Source organism: Vipera berus (assembly GCF_964194415.1).
Source record: "Vipera berus genome assembly, chromosome: 1".
NCBI classification, from domain to species: domain Eukaryota; kingdom Metazoa; phylum Chordata; class Lepidosauria; order Squamata; family Viperidae; genus Vipera; species Vipera berus.
The window spans coordinates 113614758-113634270 of record NC_138202.1 but is presented as its reverse complement, the minus strand read 5'-3'; the positions used below and the strand labels follow the sequence as shown (position 1 = coordinate 113634270).

The following is a 19513-nucleotide window of genomic DNA, read 5'->3' as shown; positions in this document are numbered from 1 at the left end:
GCAGTGATGGTGAACCTTTTAGAGACCGAGTGCCCAAAGTGCAACCCAAAACCCACTTATGTATCATCGGGTGCCGGGTGGCTGCGGCCCATTGGTTGGGTGTGCCCCATTGGGTAGGTGTGGCCATTGGGTGGGCGTGGCTGCGGTGGTAACGGCAGACTGGGTGGGACTAAAAAGTTCAATCAATCAATTCCAACTTTGCGAGATCTTTTTTTTCCAGCAAGAAGTTGAAATTGATTGATTGATTGATTGAACCTCCTTTTTTGCACATGGCAGCGGAGGCCTAAAGTGAAAAGGTTTTATAAAACCCAGCTGAAAGCCTAGGACTGGGATGACGGTATATGTGCCCACAGAGAGGGCTCTGCGTGCCACCTGTGGCACACGTGCCATAGGTTTGCCACCATGGACATAGAGGCTTTAGGTCCAAATGCCACTTCTGAATCAATGAATAAAGTCTAATTTTATCTGCACAAGCAAAAACAGAAGACATGTTCAAAGTTATCATGGCTGCATTTTATTGTTTGTTTCCTGCCCATCTCGTCGCAAGGTGACACTGGGTGGCTAACAACATACAAAGAATTGGACCACAAATAGGCAAAGTGTTGAATATATATGCGATGAATGACTAAGCAAAATATTCATGTCTAGGGCCCCATTCTTTGTCTTGGCTCTGCATCTCCCCTTTCCCTACTGTCTATAAGCATTAGTAAGGATTATGTTAGGTTCCATGATAATACGTTGCTGGAATATGTGGTAGGGAGGTAAACTTTTTTTTTAGCTCATCCAATGCCCAGTGTTGGATGGTTCAGCAATCTTTACATGTTATATGCTTCTGCATATAAGAGACCAGGCATGTGAGCAAAGATAATCCTGTTGCTATTCAATCTTTACCATTTATTCAGCCCATTTTAAGCATTCCCAATATTTCTACAATAATCTTCAAGGCAGGCCTTTATAACTTAAATTATAGGGATAAAAAAAATAACTGAGGCTGGAAATTGGAGTTTTTCAAAGGACATTTTACTAAGCTTATGCTGAGATAAAACCATGGTCATTTAGATCCCAGCTGATGCACTTAATCTTTGCACTACTACCGCTCCCTTTTATCTTTTGTTACATCCACTGTTCCTAAACCCATGAAAATATGAATAGTTGTGCCAGTTTATGCAATTTGATGAATTGCAGCATTTTTCTCTGAAAGTAGAAAACATAGATGTGCTTTACATTTTAGAAAAGGGGGATGACCCTTTGCGCCCTTTCCTAGTAGTCAGCAGGGAGCTGTGGTATTATTCATTATTCCTGGGATGATACTGTATATTCAGTACCTCTAGTTAAAGAGAGACCAAAGTGTACAGCCAATAGGACTCCTACTCTGCTGCCTTTCTCTATTCCTGGGCACACACAAGGCCCATTGTTGGACAGTCTATGTGAAACAGAGTCAATGGCAGCTTATTTCATCAGTTTCTTCCCCCACCCCTCTGGTCTCTAGTATGTTGCTACCAAAGAGAATTCCTTCAGGTCCTGTAAATCTGGGGTTATAACCTCTCTTCCTTTTCTTCTCTTCCCACCTAGTGTCCTTTCCTCCAGGCGCTACTACTTTGAGCTCCTCCATAAGCAGGACGACCGTGGATCTGACCATGTGGAAGTGGGTGTAAGTAAATCCCTATCGATTATTTTCCCCATCAGGTACAATTAATCCATTAAGAAAAATAGCAATAATTCTGGCTGCCAGCTTTTTGGTTATTGACTCAAAATACTGTCACTGAATACATGTCGATCAGAAGGTCGGCAGTTTGGCGGGTCGAATCCCGAGTGCCGCGTAACAGAGTGAGCGCCTGTTACTCGTCCCAGCTTCTGCCAACCTAGCAGTTCGAAAGCACGTAAAAATGCAAGTAGAAAAATAGGGACCACTCCGGTGGGAAGGTAACAGCGTTCCGTGTGCCTTTGGCGTCTAGTCATGCCGGCCACATGACCACGGAGACGTCCTCGGACAAGCGCTGGCTCTTCGGCTTTGAAACGGAGATGAGCACCGACCCCTAGAGTCGGAAACGACTAGCACGCATGTGCGGGGGAACCTTTACCTTTACCTTTTAAACTTCCCTAGGGACGCGGTGGCTCAGTGGGTTAGGACGCTGAGCTTGTCGATCAGAAGGTCGGCAGTTTGGCAGGTCGAATCCCGAGTGCCGTGTAACAGAGTGAGCGCCTGTTACTCGTCCCAGCTTCTGCCAACCTAGCAGTTCGAAAGCACGTAAAAAATGCAAGTAGAAAAACAGGGACCACTCCGGTGGGAAGGTAACAGCGTTCCGTGCGCCTTTGGCGTCTAGTCATGCCGGCCACATGACCACGGAGACGTCATCGGACAAGCGCTGGCTCTTTGGCTTTGAAACGGAGATGAGCACCAGCCCCTAGAGTTGGAAATGACTAGCACACATGTGTGGGGGAACCTTTACCTTTACCTTAAACTTCCCTAGCCCCAAAGAATTTCTGGCAGAATATTAACTGGACTTTCATTAATGTGGGCTAACGGAGGTACAAGCTAAAAAAAACAACCTGCCCATGTTTATCAGATCAATGTTTATCAGATAAGACAAGCATAAGAAACTTTTTTTTCTTAACTCCCTTAATTGGGTCTATATAGTAAAACAAAGGATAAGGGAGAAAGAGATAAGTCCCATCTTCTCATGCTTGTAATGGAGATCAGGAAGGTTTTTTTTCCCCCTTCAAATTAATTATAGACTCCACTGGGGAAAATGGAGAGAGTGAGAAAGAGTTCCTAGGTGCTAATTTCTTAAACACTTTTATTCACAAGATAAAATGTCTCAAAAAAACAAGCTCATTTTCTTGCCTCTTTGTTGAGCTGTATTCCTTTTGTATAAGGCTTCGCTGCACTGCAGGCTGCCGAAGGTAAAATATTCGTCTTTTTAAAAGAGGCTCCATTACATTTCTAAATTAAAAGGAAAACTAGCCATTCAGTAAATGCTCTTCCCTCCCATGGATTGCCTGCCTGTACCTACTGTGAAGTCTTTCTCAAAGGATTTTGGATCCTCCTGGCAGGTGTAACATCCAGAGAACAGGCAATGGGGGAGATGCTCCATAGGATTATTTTTGGTTTAACATCATAACCAGGGGTGTCAAACTGCCAGCCAACGGGCTGGTTCCGTCATGCGGAGGCTGCGCCTACCCCAGCTCCGGAAATGCAAAAAAAAAGTCACAATACGTCGCAACATGTCATGTGATGTGGCGAGTTTGACACCTGTAACATACCATCCTTTGGGTGCTCCAAGAACTGAAAAGCACCTGGGCCTGTAAAACTATTGTGAGGTGATTTGCCTGGGTCAATGTTAAATATGATGAATGAACAGCTTATGCCCTATCTAAAAGCAAGTATATAAAGCAAGCAGATAAACCCAAACACCTTAATGCTTGTGTCCAAATGCTTGTCAGTTATTCCCAAGCTGCCCTCCCAGGATTAAACATAGCAGCATGAAATATTGAACCTATAAGAGCAGGAAACGGAAGTAGATTTTTTTAGGGGGAACTCAAAGTGACTGGAACTGCTTTGTGTTCAGACATTTCCAAGGGAAGCATCACAAACAGGACAATAACTCTCAGCCCAGCTCTAGGAATATTATCAGTAGACCCTAAATACCAGTTCTCTGAATAATCCAGGTTTTATTTATCACACATGAACTCTATTTAGAGGATTCTTGGACATACATTATTTTAAGGTATTCACTAGAGGGAGATGAAATTTTGTTGAAATGAAATCTCTTTACCCTAAAGGCAGTGTTATTCTGAAACCATTTTCCATATCCAGAGCAGTTTTGTGATTGTTTTTCATTTGCTTTGTTTAAAAAAGTGAACAAATGATATTGAAACTATAAAATTGTAGGTGGCTGTCCGGCCCCCTTCCCAATATTAATATTCACATTGCTATTTAGAATATTGTATGTAATATTTGCATTTTGAAATACAGAAGACAAGTTCATATAATAGGCAGAAGATGTGTGAAGCATTTTCTTTTTAGTACATTTATAGAAACACTTAGCTTACATTCTTTGAAAGGAAATAATAACACATTCCACAGAAGGATAAAGGATTTGACTGCAAGTCAAAAAGCATTGAGACATCACCCAAGAGAATAGTGTTGTCTTTTCTTACAATGCCTGGATCATTTCTCGCTAAAAAAAAACCTTAAATTTGGGGGTAGGAAGAAGATCCATGCTTGGCTCCAGAGCAGGATATAAATGAGATATACACTGGTAGATAGATGCCAATGGTCAAGTTTGGTCTTCTCAATTTAAACAAAATAGATTCTAGTCACAGTACTTACTCAAACTTATCAATCTTTTATTAAGGAAGACCTTTTACTTTCAAATTATACCCTCAACGCATCTTGAGGGAAAATTCCATAAAGCTCCTGTGAAATGGGATTTGCACTTGTTTTCAATGGAGAATGGCAGCCACTATATTATCTGCTGTCCCTTTCATAATATGGTACCATGGGGACAAACATTGGATCAGATGATGGAAACCTTCATGGGTTCTGAAGTGGAATGTATACATTTTTGTTTGTGTGTTCCTTTACATTAGTTACTAAGTAGTCACTCTTATTTTGTTGTTGGTTTGAAAGAAATATAAACCAGTCCTGGATCCCTGGGAAAGCTGCAGTTTTAGAACTGGTGACTCTTAATGACATTAATGTTTTAAGTTTGGATAGATATCTACATTTGCTAGAATTATACTCACATCTAATCAATTTTATTTTCATTTAATCACTTTTATTCAAATCTGCTCGTGTTGGCATTATATTTTATGTATTATACCTATGTGATATCTGTGGTTGCAGCAATAGACTTTATTACTTATGAATATAAATACATGCAAATTGAAGGACTTCTCCTGTTTCTTTCAGTGGCGAATTTTCCTTCCCAGCTTCAAGTTTGAAGTCATTGATTCCCCTTACATCTCACTCTATACAGGTAAAGATTCTATGAAGCCCTAGAAACCCAATTCCCACTGCATAGTAATAAATAGGATTGCAGTGGTTATGGTTAATGAGGACAGTATGCAAAAAAGTGAGGGGTCATCTGTACTTATTGCCTAAAAGACCTTGTATTCTGACTTTTTTTTCTTGCGTTGAACACCTGTATGCCAATTTTGTAGCATATAGCATCATTGTGCTAGGTGAGAGGATAATCTTTTCAGTATAATTAGTGTTCAGAAAGGTTGATCAGCACAAGATAGAAGAAATCCCAGAGAAAAATGAATAAGGATCCCTTTTCTTAGGCAGAGGGACAGCTTTGCTTCTATCTTCCATCAGACAATAGAGAAGAAGGCATAAAAACTCTGAACTTTGTTTAGCAGTCTAAGGATCATCTTTCAAGTTTATTGGATTTATTATTTTTATGCATCATGTAAAGTCTGTCCTATGTGCTCAAGCTTTGTTGATTAAATATTGTGGGGTTTTTCCCCCAAATTACATTATATTTTGTTACTTTCTGAAACTGCTAGTCAATTTGATTAATTTTGTTGTTTATATTATTGCTTGATTTTGTTAGTTTATTTTCCTCTGATCTTTTATCATTTTAATTGTGTAATGGCTGTGTTTTTATTACTATTTCTTTTTAGAATATGTAAATTGCAAGGGAGGCCTTAAGGTGGAATAGAAATCTTCCAGATAAATTAATTGAATAATTTTTTCCTGAACTTTTTCCTTCATAGTCATTTTTCTCAAAAACTTTACTAGGTCTTTTATTAATACTGTAGAACATGGTTGTCAAACTCGTCATGTGACATATCGCGATGTATCACTTTTTTTGCATTGCCGGCGCTGGGGTGGGCACGGCCTCCATATGATGCAACCGACCCACAGGCCGGCAGTTTGACACCCCTGCTGTAGAATGTTTGCTTCCCTTCTCTGCTGAGCTATCAACTTGCCCTGTATAATCTTTTTTCCATTCAGCCTTCTAAAACTACATCTCTGAAAATCCCTTCTACGAGTTCATTCTAGAAAGTATGGGGATTAAATTGAGGACTTCTGAGGTCAGAAGCTGAGAAGCCCAAGGCACATATTTGTCAAACTTCAGGAAGGTAGTAGAAAAGTGCTGAAATTAAACCACAGTGGGTATGATAAGGAACTGCACCTTCATGTTGATTGAGGACAATCTACTGTTTTAATAACTTCTTTCTAATATGCAGTGGGGACTAACATCTAACCATGCCATGTCATGCATCTAAGACTCTTTAGCTGAGTCTAATTCATATTAAGCTGTGTCAACTCAAACGTCTAGAATCACTGCTGGTCTCTTGTCTATGAATCTGGCAGCATGCTGATGAAGTTGGGAGTATGCTCCATAAAATAATATCAGATGGATCAAGCATTTGAGCTATGAAAGGCATTTAGTTACTGTCTTTCACAAATAAAAAAGAAACAATGTGAAATGTTGATGCTTTGCCTAAAAGTAAAAGTGTGTATGTGTAATATCTCTCGGGGAGCAGTAAATATAAATAAAATTCTAGGAGCATCAGAAGCTTCTCTAGGAGCTTCTTTGGTCCCTGGGCAAAAAGAAAAGAGGCTAGCATGAAAAGCCCTCCCCCCATCCCAGCAAATGTCCATCAGATGATGCTTCCTAAACTGAATTATGAACAGCTGTCTTGTAAACAAGGATGGATAGTGCCAGATTTAATTAAATCCATAGATCTTCCACTTCCTGCTCATAACTTGGTCTGGCAGCAGGAGGCACTTGATGAATAGATTTCTGCCTGGCACTCAATACACAAGGTGCCTATAATTCAGAATCCAGCAGAAGGTGTAGATAAAGCAGAGGGCTTGTGTAAAAGTACAGGGGCATGGCTGCCGCCCAAGGGATCAGGGCAATTGGGGTATTGACAGAAGTGCTTGCAAGATAGATGGGCTGTGAGGGAATGTTTCCATCTGGAGACATCAGTCATTGTGAATTTTCACCTCTGTCTTCTGGTCTACGGCTACCACTCCATGAAAAGTGATTTTCTTGGTATCTCATTCTTTGCCTGAAATTCCTTCCTTTGCCAAAAAACAGAAAATAAAACAGGAATGATTGCATATGAACCTATGAGATATAGGGAGGAAAAGAGTGAAATATTACCATTTAATATTTAATATATTTTAAACATATTATCACTGGCATAATTTTTGCATTTGATCATTCTTCAACTGCGTCCTGGGATGACTAAGTTAAGCTTTGTGTTGATGTATTCTGTACAGGGAATTCATGCAATTCTCACTGCAGATTTTATGGTATTTGTATCATGTTTTTCAAAATTTATGAAGCAGTTTAGAGATAACAACAGCAATAATGCAGAAATTAAGCCCAATTGCAAAAATGGGATCAACAACTTGCATTAAAATCAAGAAGCAGCTTATCAGTCAGTAACTTCAAAGGCAGTTAGAACAAATGAGAGGTTATATTTCCCAAAGCAGAGTATAATAAGGAAGGCTGTACTTCATTACTCTATATTATTAGAGAAGTGCCTTTCTAATGAACTTTTCCAGCCTATCTTGTAGTATGGAGAAGAGCAAGGCTCTTGCTGTCTAAAAACCAGATCAGTAACAATATGGTTCTTGATAGACCAGTATCATATCCTGCCTTTAGGTAGTCTTAGTTGAAAGACAGGTAATAGTAACCTTTTGAGGAAGGCAAATCTCATGTAGGAAGTTTACTTTGGAAAACCCCAAAGTATTTAATAACTATAGCTATATTTAATTATGTAATTTAGCTGCCACATACAGACAAGTGGATGAATATTGTGGATGTTATCACAGACTTTGCTGCTATTAGGCATCTGGAATTACTCTCCTTGAGGGTGGAATATGGCCACAGATGGCAGTAATTTCCATCTACTCTGCCCAGCTCCTCAAGCTACTCCTGTCTGGTTATTTGTCCCTGTCTGCTTTTCCTTTTGCAGCACTACATGTTTAATCTTCTTAGCCTATCTATTTGCTTTTCCCAATCATTTTTTAAAATAATGGTTGCTAAAGAAAAAAGAAAAATTTTGAATTCTAGCACCCATTATTATTTGCAAAGCTTTGATCAAAAAGAATCTAAATCCTTTAGAAAGAAAACAAGTCAGCAAGCATGTATGGAAAAATGCAAGAGAACGTAACAAAACTATTGTAGTTAATATGTACCAGCTATTCAAGAGAGATGTCCATGGGAAAGTTGGTGAAGCAATTGAAGTACAGATTATGGGAGACGCACTCTTGTCCTTCTGGTATTGTGCTTTCCATAACATGTCATCACATCTTTAGTGTGACTGGAGGAAAGGTCTCTAAATAGCTGCCCTCTTTTGCAGGGGCCTGCCTCATTGGAGCAATGAATTTGTTGTTGCTGTTGTTGTTGTTAGTTGCGAAGTCGTGTCCGACCCATTGTGACCCTATGGACAATGTTCCTTCAGGCCTTCCTGTTCTCTACCATCTTCTGGAGTCCATTTAAGCTCACGCCTACTGCTTCAGTGACTCCATCCAGCCACCTCATTCTCTGTCGTCCCCTTCTTCTATTGCCCTCAATCTTTCCCAGCATTAGGCTCTTCTCCAGTGAGTCCTTCCTTCTCATTAGGTGGCCAAAGTATTTGAGTTTTAGCTTCAGGATCTGGCCTTCTAAAGAGCAGTCAGGGTTGATCTCCTCTAGGACTGACCCATTTGATCGCCCAGGAAAATAAAATCTGTCACTACCTCCATTTCTTCCCCATCTATTTGTCAGAAATTGAGAGGGCCGGATGCCATGATCTTGGTTTTCTTAATGTTAAGTTTCAACCCAAGTTTTGCACTCTCCTTCTTCACTTGCAACAAGAGGCTCTTTAGTTCCTCTTCACTTTCTGCCATTAGAGTGGTATCATCTGCATATCTTAGGTTGTTGATATTTCTTCCGGCAATCTTAATTCCAACTTTTGATTCATCTAGCCCTGCCTTTCTCATGAAGTGCTCTGCATATAAGTTAAATAGGCAAGGCGACAGTATACAGCCTTGCCAGACTCCTTTCCCAATTTTGAACCAATCAGTGGTTCCGTGTCCAGTTCTCACTGTTGCTTCTTGGCCCGCATATAGGTTTCTCAAGAGACAAATAGATGGTCTGGTGTGCCCATCTCTTTAAGGACTTGCCACAGTTTGTTATGATCCACACAATCAAAGGTTTTAGCATAGTCAATGAAGCAGAAGTAGATGTTTTTCTGGAACTCTCTAGCTTTCTCCATGATCCAGCGTATGTTGGCAATTTGATCTCTAGTTCCTCTGCCTCTTCGAAATCCTGCCTGTACTTCTGGTAGTTCTCGATCCGCATACTGCTGAAGTCTAGCTTGTAGGATTTTAAGCATAATTTTACTAGCATGAGAAATGAGTGCAATGGTGTGATAGTTTGAACATTCTTTGTCACTGCCTTTCTTTGGAATTGGAATGTAAACTGATCTTTTTCAATCCTGTGGCCACTGTTGAGTTTTCCAAATTTGCTGGCAAATTGAGTGTAGCAGTTTTACTGCATCGTCTTTTAAGATTTTGAATAGCTCAGCTGGAATACTGTCACCTCCACTAGCTTTGTTATTGCTCAGCTTTTCTAAGGCCCACTTCACTTCACATTCTAGGATGTCTGGCTCGAGGTCAGCGACCACCTCATTGTGATTATCAGGGACATTAAGCTCATTCTTGTATAGTTCTTCTGTGTAATTTTGCCACCTCTTCTTAATCTTTTCTGCCTCTGTTAGGTCCCTGCCGTTTTGGTCCTTTATCATGCCCATTTTTGCATTAAACGTTCCCTTCATCTCTCCAATTTTCTTGAAAAGATCTCTGGTCCTCCCTATTCTATTGTTTTCTTCTATTTCTTTGCACTGTTCATTTAAGAAGGTATTCTTATCTCTTCTAGCTATTCTCTGGAATTCTGCATTTACCGTAATTGGGCATATCTTTCTTTTTCTCCCTTGCCTTTCACTTCCCTCCTTTCCTCAGCTATTTGCAAAGCTTCCTCAGACAGCCATTTTGCTTTCTTGCATTTCTTTTTCTTTGGGATTCTTTTGGTTTTAGTTCGCTGATACCTAAGATGTCGATGTTCAGTCTTGTCATCTCTTGTTTGACCACGTCCAACTTTCCTTGATTCATGGATCTTACATTCCAGGTTCCTATGGAGAAAAAATCTTTATAGCATCGGACTTTCTTTTCACCACCAGACACATCCACAGCTAAGCGTCCTTTCGGCTTTGGCCTAGTCACTTCATTCTTTCTGGCGCTACTAGTACTAGCCCTCTGCTCTTCCCCAGTAGCATATTGGACGCCTTCCAACCTGAGGGGCTCATCTTCCAGCGTCATATCGTTTTGCCTTTTAGTACTGTCCATAGGGTTTTCATGGCAAAGATACTGGAGTGGGTTGCCATTTCCTTCTCCAGTGGATCACATTTTGTCAGAACTGTCTGCTATGACCTTTCTGTCTTGGGTGGCCCTGCACGGCATAGCTCATAGCTTCATTGAATTACGCAAGCCCCTTCGCCATGACAAGGCAGTAATCCATGAAGGGGGAGCACTGAATAGCAACGTACAATTTAAACTAGTAGCTAGATCACATCTGCTCTGGCCTGTTCTGTGGCTGCAACAAAGTACCCTAGATGTAAATTGTTCCAACCGCTGCTTTACAGCTTCCTCACAGTTGGAGTGGAATAGTATCTCCTTCGTTTTATCTTTTCATTGTAGAAAAGAAAATACCATTCTGAGCAACTCCCAGATCTAGCCCACTTTTGTAAAAAACAAAAACAAACCCATTATTAAATCTTCTATTAAAAATGCAATTAAAGGGTTATCCTCATATTTCTATTTTATACAGTTAAAGAAGTATATAATCTTCTTAAGACAAATTAATTGTCATGGCACAAAAACAAAGCAAAGTGTCCTTTTATGAAGCCCAACACAACTAGGCAACATCAGCAGTGGTGGGATTCAAATATGTGAACAACTGGTTCTCTGTGTGGATGCTGCTTCCAGAAGTCCATTCTGGGCCTGGGCAACAAAAAATTAGCTACCAATTCTGCTGAAGTGGTGTGAACCAGCTGAATCCCACCACTGAACATCAGGGAAGCAGAAACTGCAGATTTCAGTAAGGTATCTTTAATGCTAGTCTGGAGTAACTACCGGTACTGTACAGAAAGTGGGACATTATATAAGAAGAAATTCCTGCCTCCGTCTATAGTCTGTTTGTTGAGGCCGAATCTCTTTACATTATTTAAAACACTTGCTGTTATGATTTATAAGCTAAGGTACCAGTGGTCTTCTATCCTTTGATAATTAATCCCTATGTTCTTTTATATTTCTTTCCCACCCACACCCACACCCACACCCATCCTCAATCTCTCATATCTTTCTTGTATTTTACTTCATGATTGGCATTTCTGGTCAATCTTTTTGCCTGTTCTGAAATCTAATAATACAGATTGTGATTTCCAGCTATAAGTTAATGCAAGCTGTATTGTCTTAGATGTAAACTTGAAAGCAAGTGAAATATTATTAACTCTGATTGTTTTTAGTATGGTCCAAACATGTGGATGTTTGCTTTGGTCCTGAATTCTGAAGGTTCCTTCCTAACCTGCTGGTTTGGGAGACAGTGTCACCATATAGAATTAGAACTGAGCAACTACTCAGTTGAGACAAAAATCTAGCCTGAAGATGGTTCTTCCATTTTTCTGCAGCTGTAGCAGCTTCTTAGTATTGACCTGGATGAAAATCTTCACTAAACAGATATGGCCATGACATCCATGAGGCATCTTTTTATAAGTAAGAGTGAAGTGACCTTTATTTTTCAGGTCTTCAAAATAAAAGAACTTTGCTCTTCAGTGATAGCCCTGAAACTCTCAATATGACCTTTATTTTTGGGTCATTAACAGCTTGTGATATTGTATAGCAGTCTAGGTCACTGCCCCAAAGGGGCAAATTAAATTTATATTTCTGCACTGTTTATTCCATGTTGCCTGATGGAAGACCTGGAAACTAGAGACACACATTAGACATTCCAAATGAATTCACATTAGCTTCAAATTCTGTATCCGAGCCAGAGAATTAGATTGAGATTACTTTCATGTTATGAAAGTGTAGTTCCTTTCACCATAGCTAGGAGACCTTTAATCATCAAGGTAAGTGTCAAAAGCTTTCAGAACTGTGTTCCATAGTATTATGGTACTTATTTGTTTTTTATTTTATTTTATTTAATTTGGCATTGTGCTGTCAAAGTTAGTATCTTGATGGTAATTAGCAAAAAAGAGCAAACATTTTCAGAAATAAGCTGAATTAGCCAAATAATTCTCGTCCTGATTAAAATTACTAGAAGGTCCTACTCTCTGGCTCTTGGAGCTGGCTGTCCACTGGATCTTACTCTTTGATAAACCCTATCGGTAACCAGGCAACCAATTCTAAGGCCTCTCACCTTCACTTTGTGTATTTGAAACAGTAATGAATGAACCAGATTCTTTTCAGTTTAGATATGATAACATAAATGCCCATCCTATCCTGTTTTCTTATGAGTTTGAAAATGTTCTGAAGTGCCCCCCACTTTTTCCCCCCGAAGTACTTTTTGATACACCTTTTGAATTGAATACTGTGCCGGGTCATTTAAGGAATCTGAGGAAGTACAGGCCAGGACTGTTCACAACAAAAAGCCCACCATTCATTCTTCAAGCCCCACCAACACCCCAAGTGCCAGCCAGAATAGAACAACTCTCTGCGGCAAACTCGCCACGGCCTACTCACCGTGGCCAATTTGCTGAGGCCAACTTACCATGGGACAACCTGTTGTGGGACAATTCAACAATTCAATTTAATTATTTAAAATAATTTTAAAACATGTTAATGTTTATCATTCAAATAGGATTTTGTCCCTCCTTTGGCTTCCTTTCTTTAATGATTCTATTCAACTATTTCTTCGATGTTACTGTGACTCTTGTCCTGCAGTGAGTTGGCCATGGCGAGTTGGTCTGTGGTGAGTTGGCCACAGCAAGTTGATTGCAGTGAGTTGGCCACGGCGAGTTGGCCATGGTGAGATGTCATAGACCCGTGCTAGCCCATCATTTTAAAGACTCAGGTCAATTTCATAAGCCACTTTGTCAGCAAAACTCTTTTCTCTGCCTCGTGCCTAGTTATGTGTCAGCAGCTAAGCCTCCTTAGTTCTGATGCCATGAAATTTCTACAAGTAACAGACTCTCCATATACAGAAGCACAATACAAGATGGTGGAAAGGAGACGACCTCAAATGTTTTGCAGTTCTGACAGAATATTTTTTAGAAAAATCAATCTTCTGTTAGTTTTAACACATGAAGCTAGTGTGATTTTAAAGACAAAATGTTAAAAGGTGTCTCAGGAGAATAATGGACATGTAGACATGCTGAATAATTTAAAGCCTCGATTTCTGACAAAACTTGTTTGACCTGTGTTTTGGCTTAAACTACTTTAAAGCAAAAGGCTCTGCATAGTAATGGTAGGTATTGATTGCTCTCGTGTAGAAATGTGCAGGGGGAAAAAATCTGTGAATGTTGTTATGAAGAATCTTGGATTGTATCTCTTAGATTAACTGGTCTGAATAACACAGTTGCCTATTTCAAAAATAATAGATGAATAATAGAAGATTTGATATGTGCATTGAATATAAATAGTTAAGAACAATAATAGCCTCGATGAAATTATCTATATTTCTAAAATACTCTTAGATGTAACTAATTTACAGCTAAAGAGAGATTTTCTGAGTTGCAGGGTAAGAGACTTCCTCTTGGTAACCCAACATTTTTTCTGGACTAAAAGGGGAAAAAAAGAGATTTTATGATTTAAAAGACAAAGCTTAACAAGAAGTGGATGTAAGAAAGGTGAAAACAGATGAAGGGGATAGTTATTTTGAAATTTATTTTATATTTTTGTTATTTATTTATATTATTTATTAATTATTTTAGTGAATAAACTGGAATAATTTGGAATTAAAGTAGACAAATGAAACAGACATTTGTGGGAATGCTTTTTTGTTTACTATTATAGAGTGCAGACAATTGGTGAATTTTACAAAACAAAAGATAAGGGTACAGTAATATGAAGCTGACTACGATGCTGACTATAACCACAGAGTGCCATTTGAGACAACTAAAGTATTAAGGACACAGAAAGACAAAACAGGAAAAAAAGGCTTTCCTTTTACTTTTTCCCTGGCAATTGAGATACTTTCCCTTTTGGATTACAATATTACAACAGCAACCACCAGAAAAACAGCATGAATAGCAAAAGGGAGGAGAGGATTGCTAGAGCAATCTGTCTGAATTACCAGTATACCACATTTACTTTAAAAAAGATTTGAAGAATTGAGCAATAAGTTAACTGACTCATTTGATACTTAATCGGCCAAATTCCTGGATACTAAATTGACAGGTTTTGAAAAAACAGAATGGATGAAAGATTTGTAAAGATGAAAGAGAAGATGAAAGAAGTTTAAAAGATGGACAGTTCTCTAAAACAGGTGTTTGGAGGTGTAAAATAAATTGTCATTTTCTTAGAAAGGCAGAGGTTATGGGCAGCTGGAAAGAGAATTAGATAAATTGGGACTACTGGAAAAGATAAATCCTGATTCAATCTCAATAAGAGATTTAAATACCCAAATAATAGCACATTCAAAATACATCTCCCAGTAGTGTAGGTCTATAGCAGTTATCTTCCCCTTAGGAGCCTACCAAAAATATTGACTGTGATTACCATTAATGATACTCAAAAGAAAGGAATCACTTTTTCTAACAAATGCTACTGGAAAAGTTTCCCCCCCCCCCACCTAAATAGCAGCCAACCTTGAAAAGGATGTACAGTCACATTTTAAAGGTCCGAGTTGGTAAAAAGGCTTAATAAAAATAGAGATACTGCATATAAAGTGAAAATTACCTATACCTAGATAAAATATAGCCTAGTTTTGCATAATTTTGATGAAATCCCTGTAGTTCTAAAAGCTCTACATCAAGTAGAAACTCAAGTGAGATTGGAAGGAATGTAGTTGCCTTTAAAACAACCAGTTGTGTTTGGAAGTGAGCCTTTACTACAGTAGGAAAACACATGGGCAATGGTCACAAGCCCTATCCAACCCCCGGGGGCAACAGAAAATAATAGTTCGACATATGCTTAAATCTAAATCAAAACACCTCAAGAAGAGTATCATAGAGTAAATAAATAAATAAAAATAAAATAATCACAAATAACAAAAGGCTACAATTTTTCATAGAACATAAAAAAGCAGAGAAGAAAGAACTGATAAGCATAAAGGAGGCATGCAGGCAGTAACAAAAATGGCAGGGCATTAAGGTGAAAATAGGAACCAAATGCCAAGCAAGATCTGCAACAAGGTCACCAGATTTAGTAGTATATTTTCATGAAGAAAGCAGTGACATTTTCATCAAAAGGTATGCTGTAAATCGAGCCTTTGATCTAAGAATTTCTAACAAATGATACATTAAACACGCCATGTGTGCTTTTATGTGTTTACACACAGACAAGTGCACATGCACGCAAACCATTTGTGCTCTAGAAAACTCTCAGAACTGAAGTGCCACCCAGAAAATGACATTAATAAGAACAAGAGAACAGAGTAAGGAGGAGAGACCACTAATCATTACTACTCAGGGGAGTAGGTTGGTTGCAGATAATAGGCTTTGTGAAAATGCTAGGAATCTATTTCAAGAAGCCTCTTGCTCAATACTAACATGGGCTGCCTTTGCTGTGCAAACACCCAAAGGTATGTAAGTTTAACTTTCAATAGACATAACCTCTTTTCTTGCCCCTCTCTTCCTCTGCCCTCAGATGAATCCAGCCTGAAAATGAATGAGGTAGACCATGTGCCTCAGTCTCTTGCTAGCCACTCTGACAGCTACCTCTGGGGTGCACAAAGGGATGAACATGGAGCTGATATGCTGAAGCCTGACCCTCGGGATATTTTCTTCCTCAGTAAGTGGGAGAGAAGAAACAATTTGACTAAGAGAAAACCAGTTGGATACTAGGAACCTGTGTTACGCTCTAAAGTATGATAAAAGCAGACACTCAGGGATTAAGCTAAGGAAATATCTGTGTGAGCAGCAAAGGGTTAAACAGGCATTCATTAAAAAAATGTTTACATATGTGACATTGACCACTTTTCTGAGAACTTTGGAAAGGCCAAGATAGATGTCTCTCACCTGATGTTCACCAAGAATATTGTGGTACTTCAGCATAGGAATAATGAAAGGTGGTCCAATATTGTTTATAATGTGCCAGGGTAGGTAGATCACTTTATGCTGGATGGAAGAATGCTCCTAAAAAAAGTCTTCTCCATGGAAAGCAAAATCCCTCCTCATAAAGTGCTAAAATGACAAATATCTGGCACTTAACTGAAGAAATTAAGTGTGGCTGTCATAGACTAGGACAAATCAGACAAGAAGATCACGATCTGGAGTGAATCGTCACTTCCATTGAGTTCGTGTGGACCCTGGAACATCATGTGGTCTAGAAAGGTCTCATTTCTTCTTTCTTAATTGCCTTTATCTCAGCTCCCCAGATTGAGCCATCCCATGTGGAGAATGTGCTGGTCCCCTGTGCCTACAGCCCCACATATGTGGTGAAGGATTTTCCTATTGCCCGCTATCAGGGCCTGCAATTTGTAAGTGTCTGATGGGCTTTGTTACCATTTTTTCCCTGCCCACATCTCTTGTCTTTTTATTATTTCTTGTTAGTATGCAAAATAACAGCATCAAGAGTGATCAGAATGTTTTAATAGGAACTGCATAAATATTAGTAAACCAGAAAAGGGAGGAAAGGTGAATCTAGGAAGAGAGAATTGGGAAGGGATAGAGAAGAGAATGGGAAGGTGATTGCTGCCTGAATACCAAAACCATATTGAATGTAATAATAATAATAATAATAATAATAATAATAATAATAATAATAATAATAATAATAATAATAATAATAATAATAATAATAATAACAATAAGAAGAAGAAGAAGAAGAAGAAGAAGAAGAAGAAGAAGAAGAAGAAGAAGAAGAAGAAGAAGAAGAAGAAGAAGAAGTTGGAAGGGACCTTGGAGGTCATCTAGTCGAACCCCCTGCTCAGGCAGGAAACCTTATACCATTTCAGGCAAATGGCTGTCCAGTCTCTTCTTAAAAACCTCCAGTGTTGGAGCATTCACCACCTCTGTCTTGTATTAATCCCTGTGTTTCTTTAGCCACAATATCCTGGAGTGGAAGTTTGTTTCTCAATAAAAGAAAATAAAAGCTACATTTAAATTTATCACAACACATACATTGAGATGCAGACCTTAACAATTTCTCTCACCCTAGTTAATAAAGTTTATGGTCTTGTATAATAATCATGATTTAGGATTTGCTTGTTCCTGGTGAGATTATCCACACATCTGTTCTTTTTCCTTAGTCTCTGCTGAGACTGGGATGATAGACACCTTACTGTGATTTTTCTCATCAGTTTTCCCCTTCTACAGGTCTACCTCTCTTTTGTTTATCCCAATGATTTCACCCGGCTTACACACATGGAGTCAGAGAACAAATGCTTCTACAGAGAGTCTCCACTGTACCTGGAGAAGTAAGTATGAAGGAGAGTCATTACAAAGCAGCTCTGAAAGAAATGATTGAAGTGTAGAAAGTCCATTGGTGAAGGAAAGTATGTTATCTTTTGACAGGCTGAAGGTGTCATCCACACAACCTGCTCACAGCAATGACGATATGTCCAACTTGCTGTTTGTTCAGGACTTTGCAATGGAGCCTGATCTAGGAGGTCGCCTACTGCTGAGGCATGTTGAAGCTGGGTCCAAGGTGTTATGGCTTGAAAGAAATATTTTTTTCTAGAAGCTCTCTCTTTTGGACAATAGCAATAGCACCTAGACTTATATATTGCTTTATAGCACTCTTGGGTGGTTTACATAGTCTATTGCCCCCAACAATCTGCATCCTCATTTTACTGACTTCAGAAAGCTGGAAGGCTGAATCAACATTGAATCAATCAGGATCAAACTCCTGGCTGTGGGCAGAGTTAACCTAGAGTACTACATTCTAACGACTGCACCAATATGGCTCCTTGGCATATGGGGGAAGAGGCTTGAGGTGAGATGATCAGAGATGCAGATCTGCTCAGCTGCAATCCATCTAGCAGGCCTGTGATGGGACCACCTCCTTTCGTTCAGTCTTGGGGCCTGACACTCGTTTCTGTAGTGCTCTCTTGACTCTGTGGGAGACTAAAATTGTCACACTTTCACAGGGAGATCCTCCCTCCTCAACCCCACTTTAAATATTGATGACGGGTGGACCTAGAGATCATGAAGATTTCTTCATGACTAGCCTTTTCTGCCTTAACAAGTGTAATGGAAATAGAAAATTGTGCTTCTGTGGCCCATATGATGAGGTATTCCCTTCACAATGCCCAGTGCTCTTTGGGAATGCCCCTCAGCCACTCTCTTCTCGGAATGTTTTTTCTAAAAAAAATTTTATTTATAACACACAATTTGGTACACACAGTTATAATCTTTTCCCCCCTCTATCCTTTTGGATATTCAAAGTGTGCATGTGTGATACATGAATCAATGAAGTGGTGAAGCTGGTGGAAGTTGCTGAGATGGCTAAGTTGATTTGTCTGATCAGAGAAAAGGCAACGACTTTGTTTATTGCTGCATGGCAACGCCTTTATAGACTGCTTACATGAATCAGAAAGAAATGAACTTGCGATTTATGTTTTTGCTTATTAGACTGGATAAATTGTAGAAAGAAGAGAGCACAACCACCATAGAATAAGGGATAAATTTATAATTGTGCCTATAGCTGCTCTAAAGAAAATTGGAAACTACTTCTTTCTATCTCATTTCTTTCTTTCCTATTTTTCTTTTACTTTTCCTTTTACTTTTTTGAATTTTTAGGGTTCTCTTTGATTTATTTCTTCATTTTCCATTAGTTCATATTAGTTTTTATCTTTTTAAACAACAACAACAACAATAATAATAACAACAACAATAATAATAATAATAATAATAATAATAATAATAATAATAATAATAATAATAAGAAGAAGAAGAAGAAGAAGAAGAAGAAGAAGAAGAAGAAGAAGAAGAAGAAGAAGAAGAAGAAGAAGAAGAAGAAGAAGAAGAAGAAGAAGAAGAAGAAGAAGAAGAAGAAGAAGAAGAAGAAGTTGGAAGGGACCTTGGAGGTCATCTAGTCCAACCCCCTGCTCAGGCAGGAAACCTTATACCATTTCGGACAAATGGCTGTCCAGTCTCTTTTAAAAACCTCCAGTGCTGGAGCATTCACCACCTCTGGAGGCAGGTTGTTCCACTGGTTAATTGTTCTAACTGTCAGGAAGTTTCTCCTTAGTTCTAGGTTGCTTCTCTCCTTGACTAGTTTCCATCCGTTGCTTCTTGTCCTGCCTTCAGATGCTTTGGAGAATAGCTTGACTCCCTCTTCTTTGTGGCAGCCCCTGAGAAATTGGAACACTGCTATCCTGTCACCCCTCACCCTTCT

The 19513-nt window shown here is 39.1% G+C and overlaps 1 protein-coding gene across 1 annotated transcript in view; it reads left to right on the top strand.

Annotated features, from left to right (window-relative positions):
- Window positions 1–19513, top strand: part of B4GALNT4 (beta-1,4-N-acetyl-galactosaminyltransferase 4) — a gene marked incomplete at both ends in the record, with an annotated part of 245336 nt that overhangs the window by 207005 nt on the left and 18818 nt on the right. Inside the window, 5 exons of the mRNA XM_081313323.1 lie at window positions 1573–1651; window positions 4916–4982; window positions 15821–15964; window positions 16543–16652; window positions 17491–17591. Coding sequence (XP_081169449.1) covers window positions 1573–1651; window positions 4916–4982; window positions 15821–15964; window positions 16543–16652; window positions 17491–17591 — 501 coding nt within the window. The remainder of the gene's footprint in view (window positions 1–1572; window positions 1652–4915; window positions 4983–15820; window positions 15965–16542; window positions 16653–17490; window positions 17592–19513) is intronic.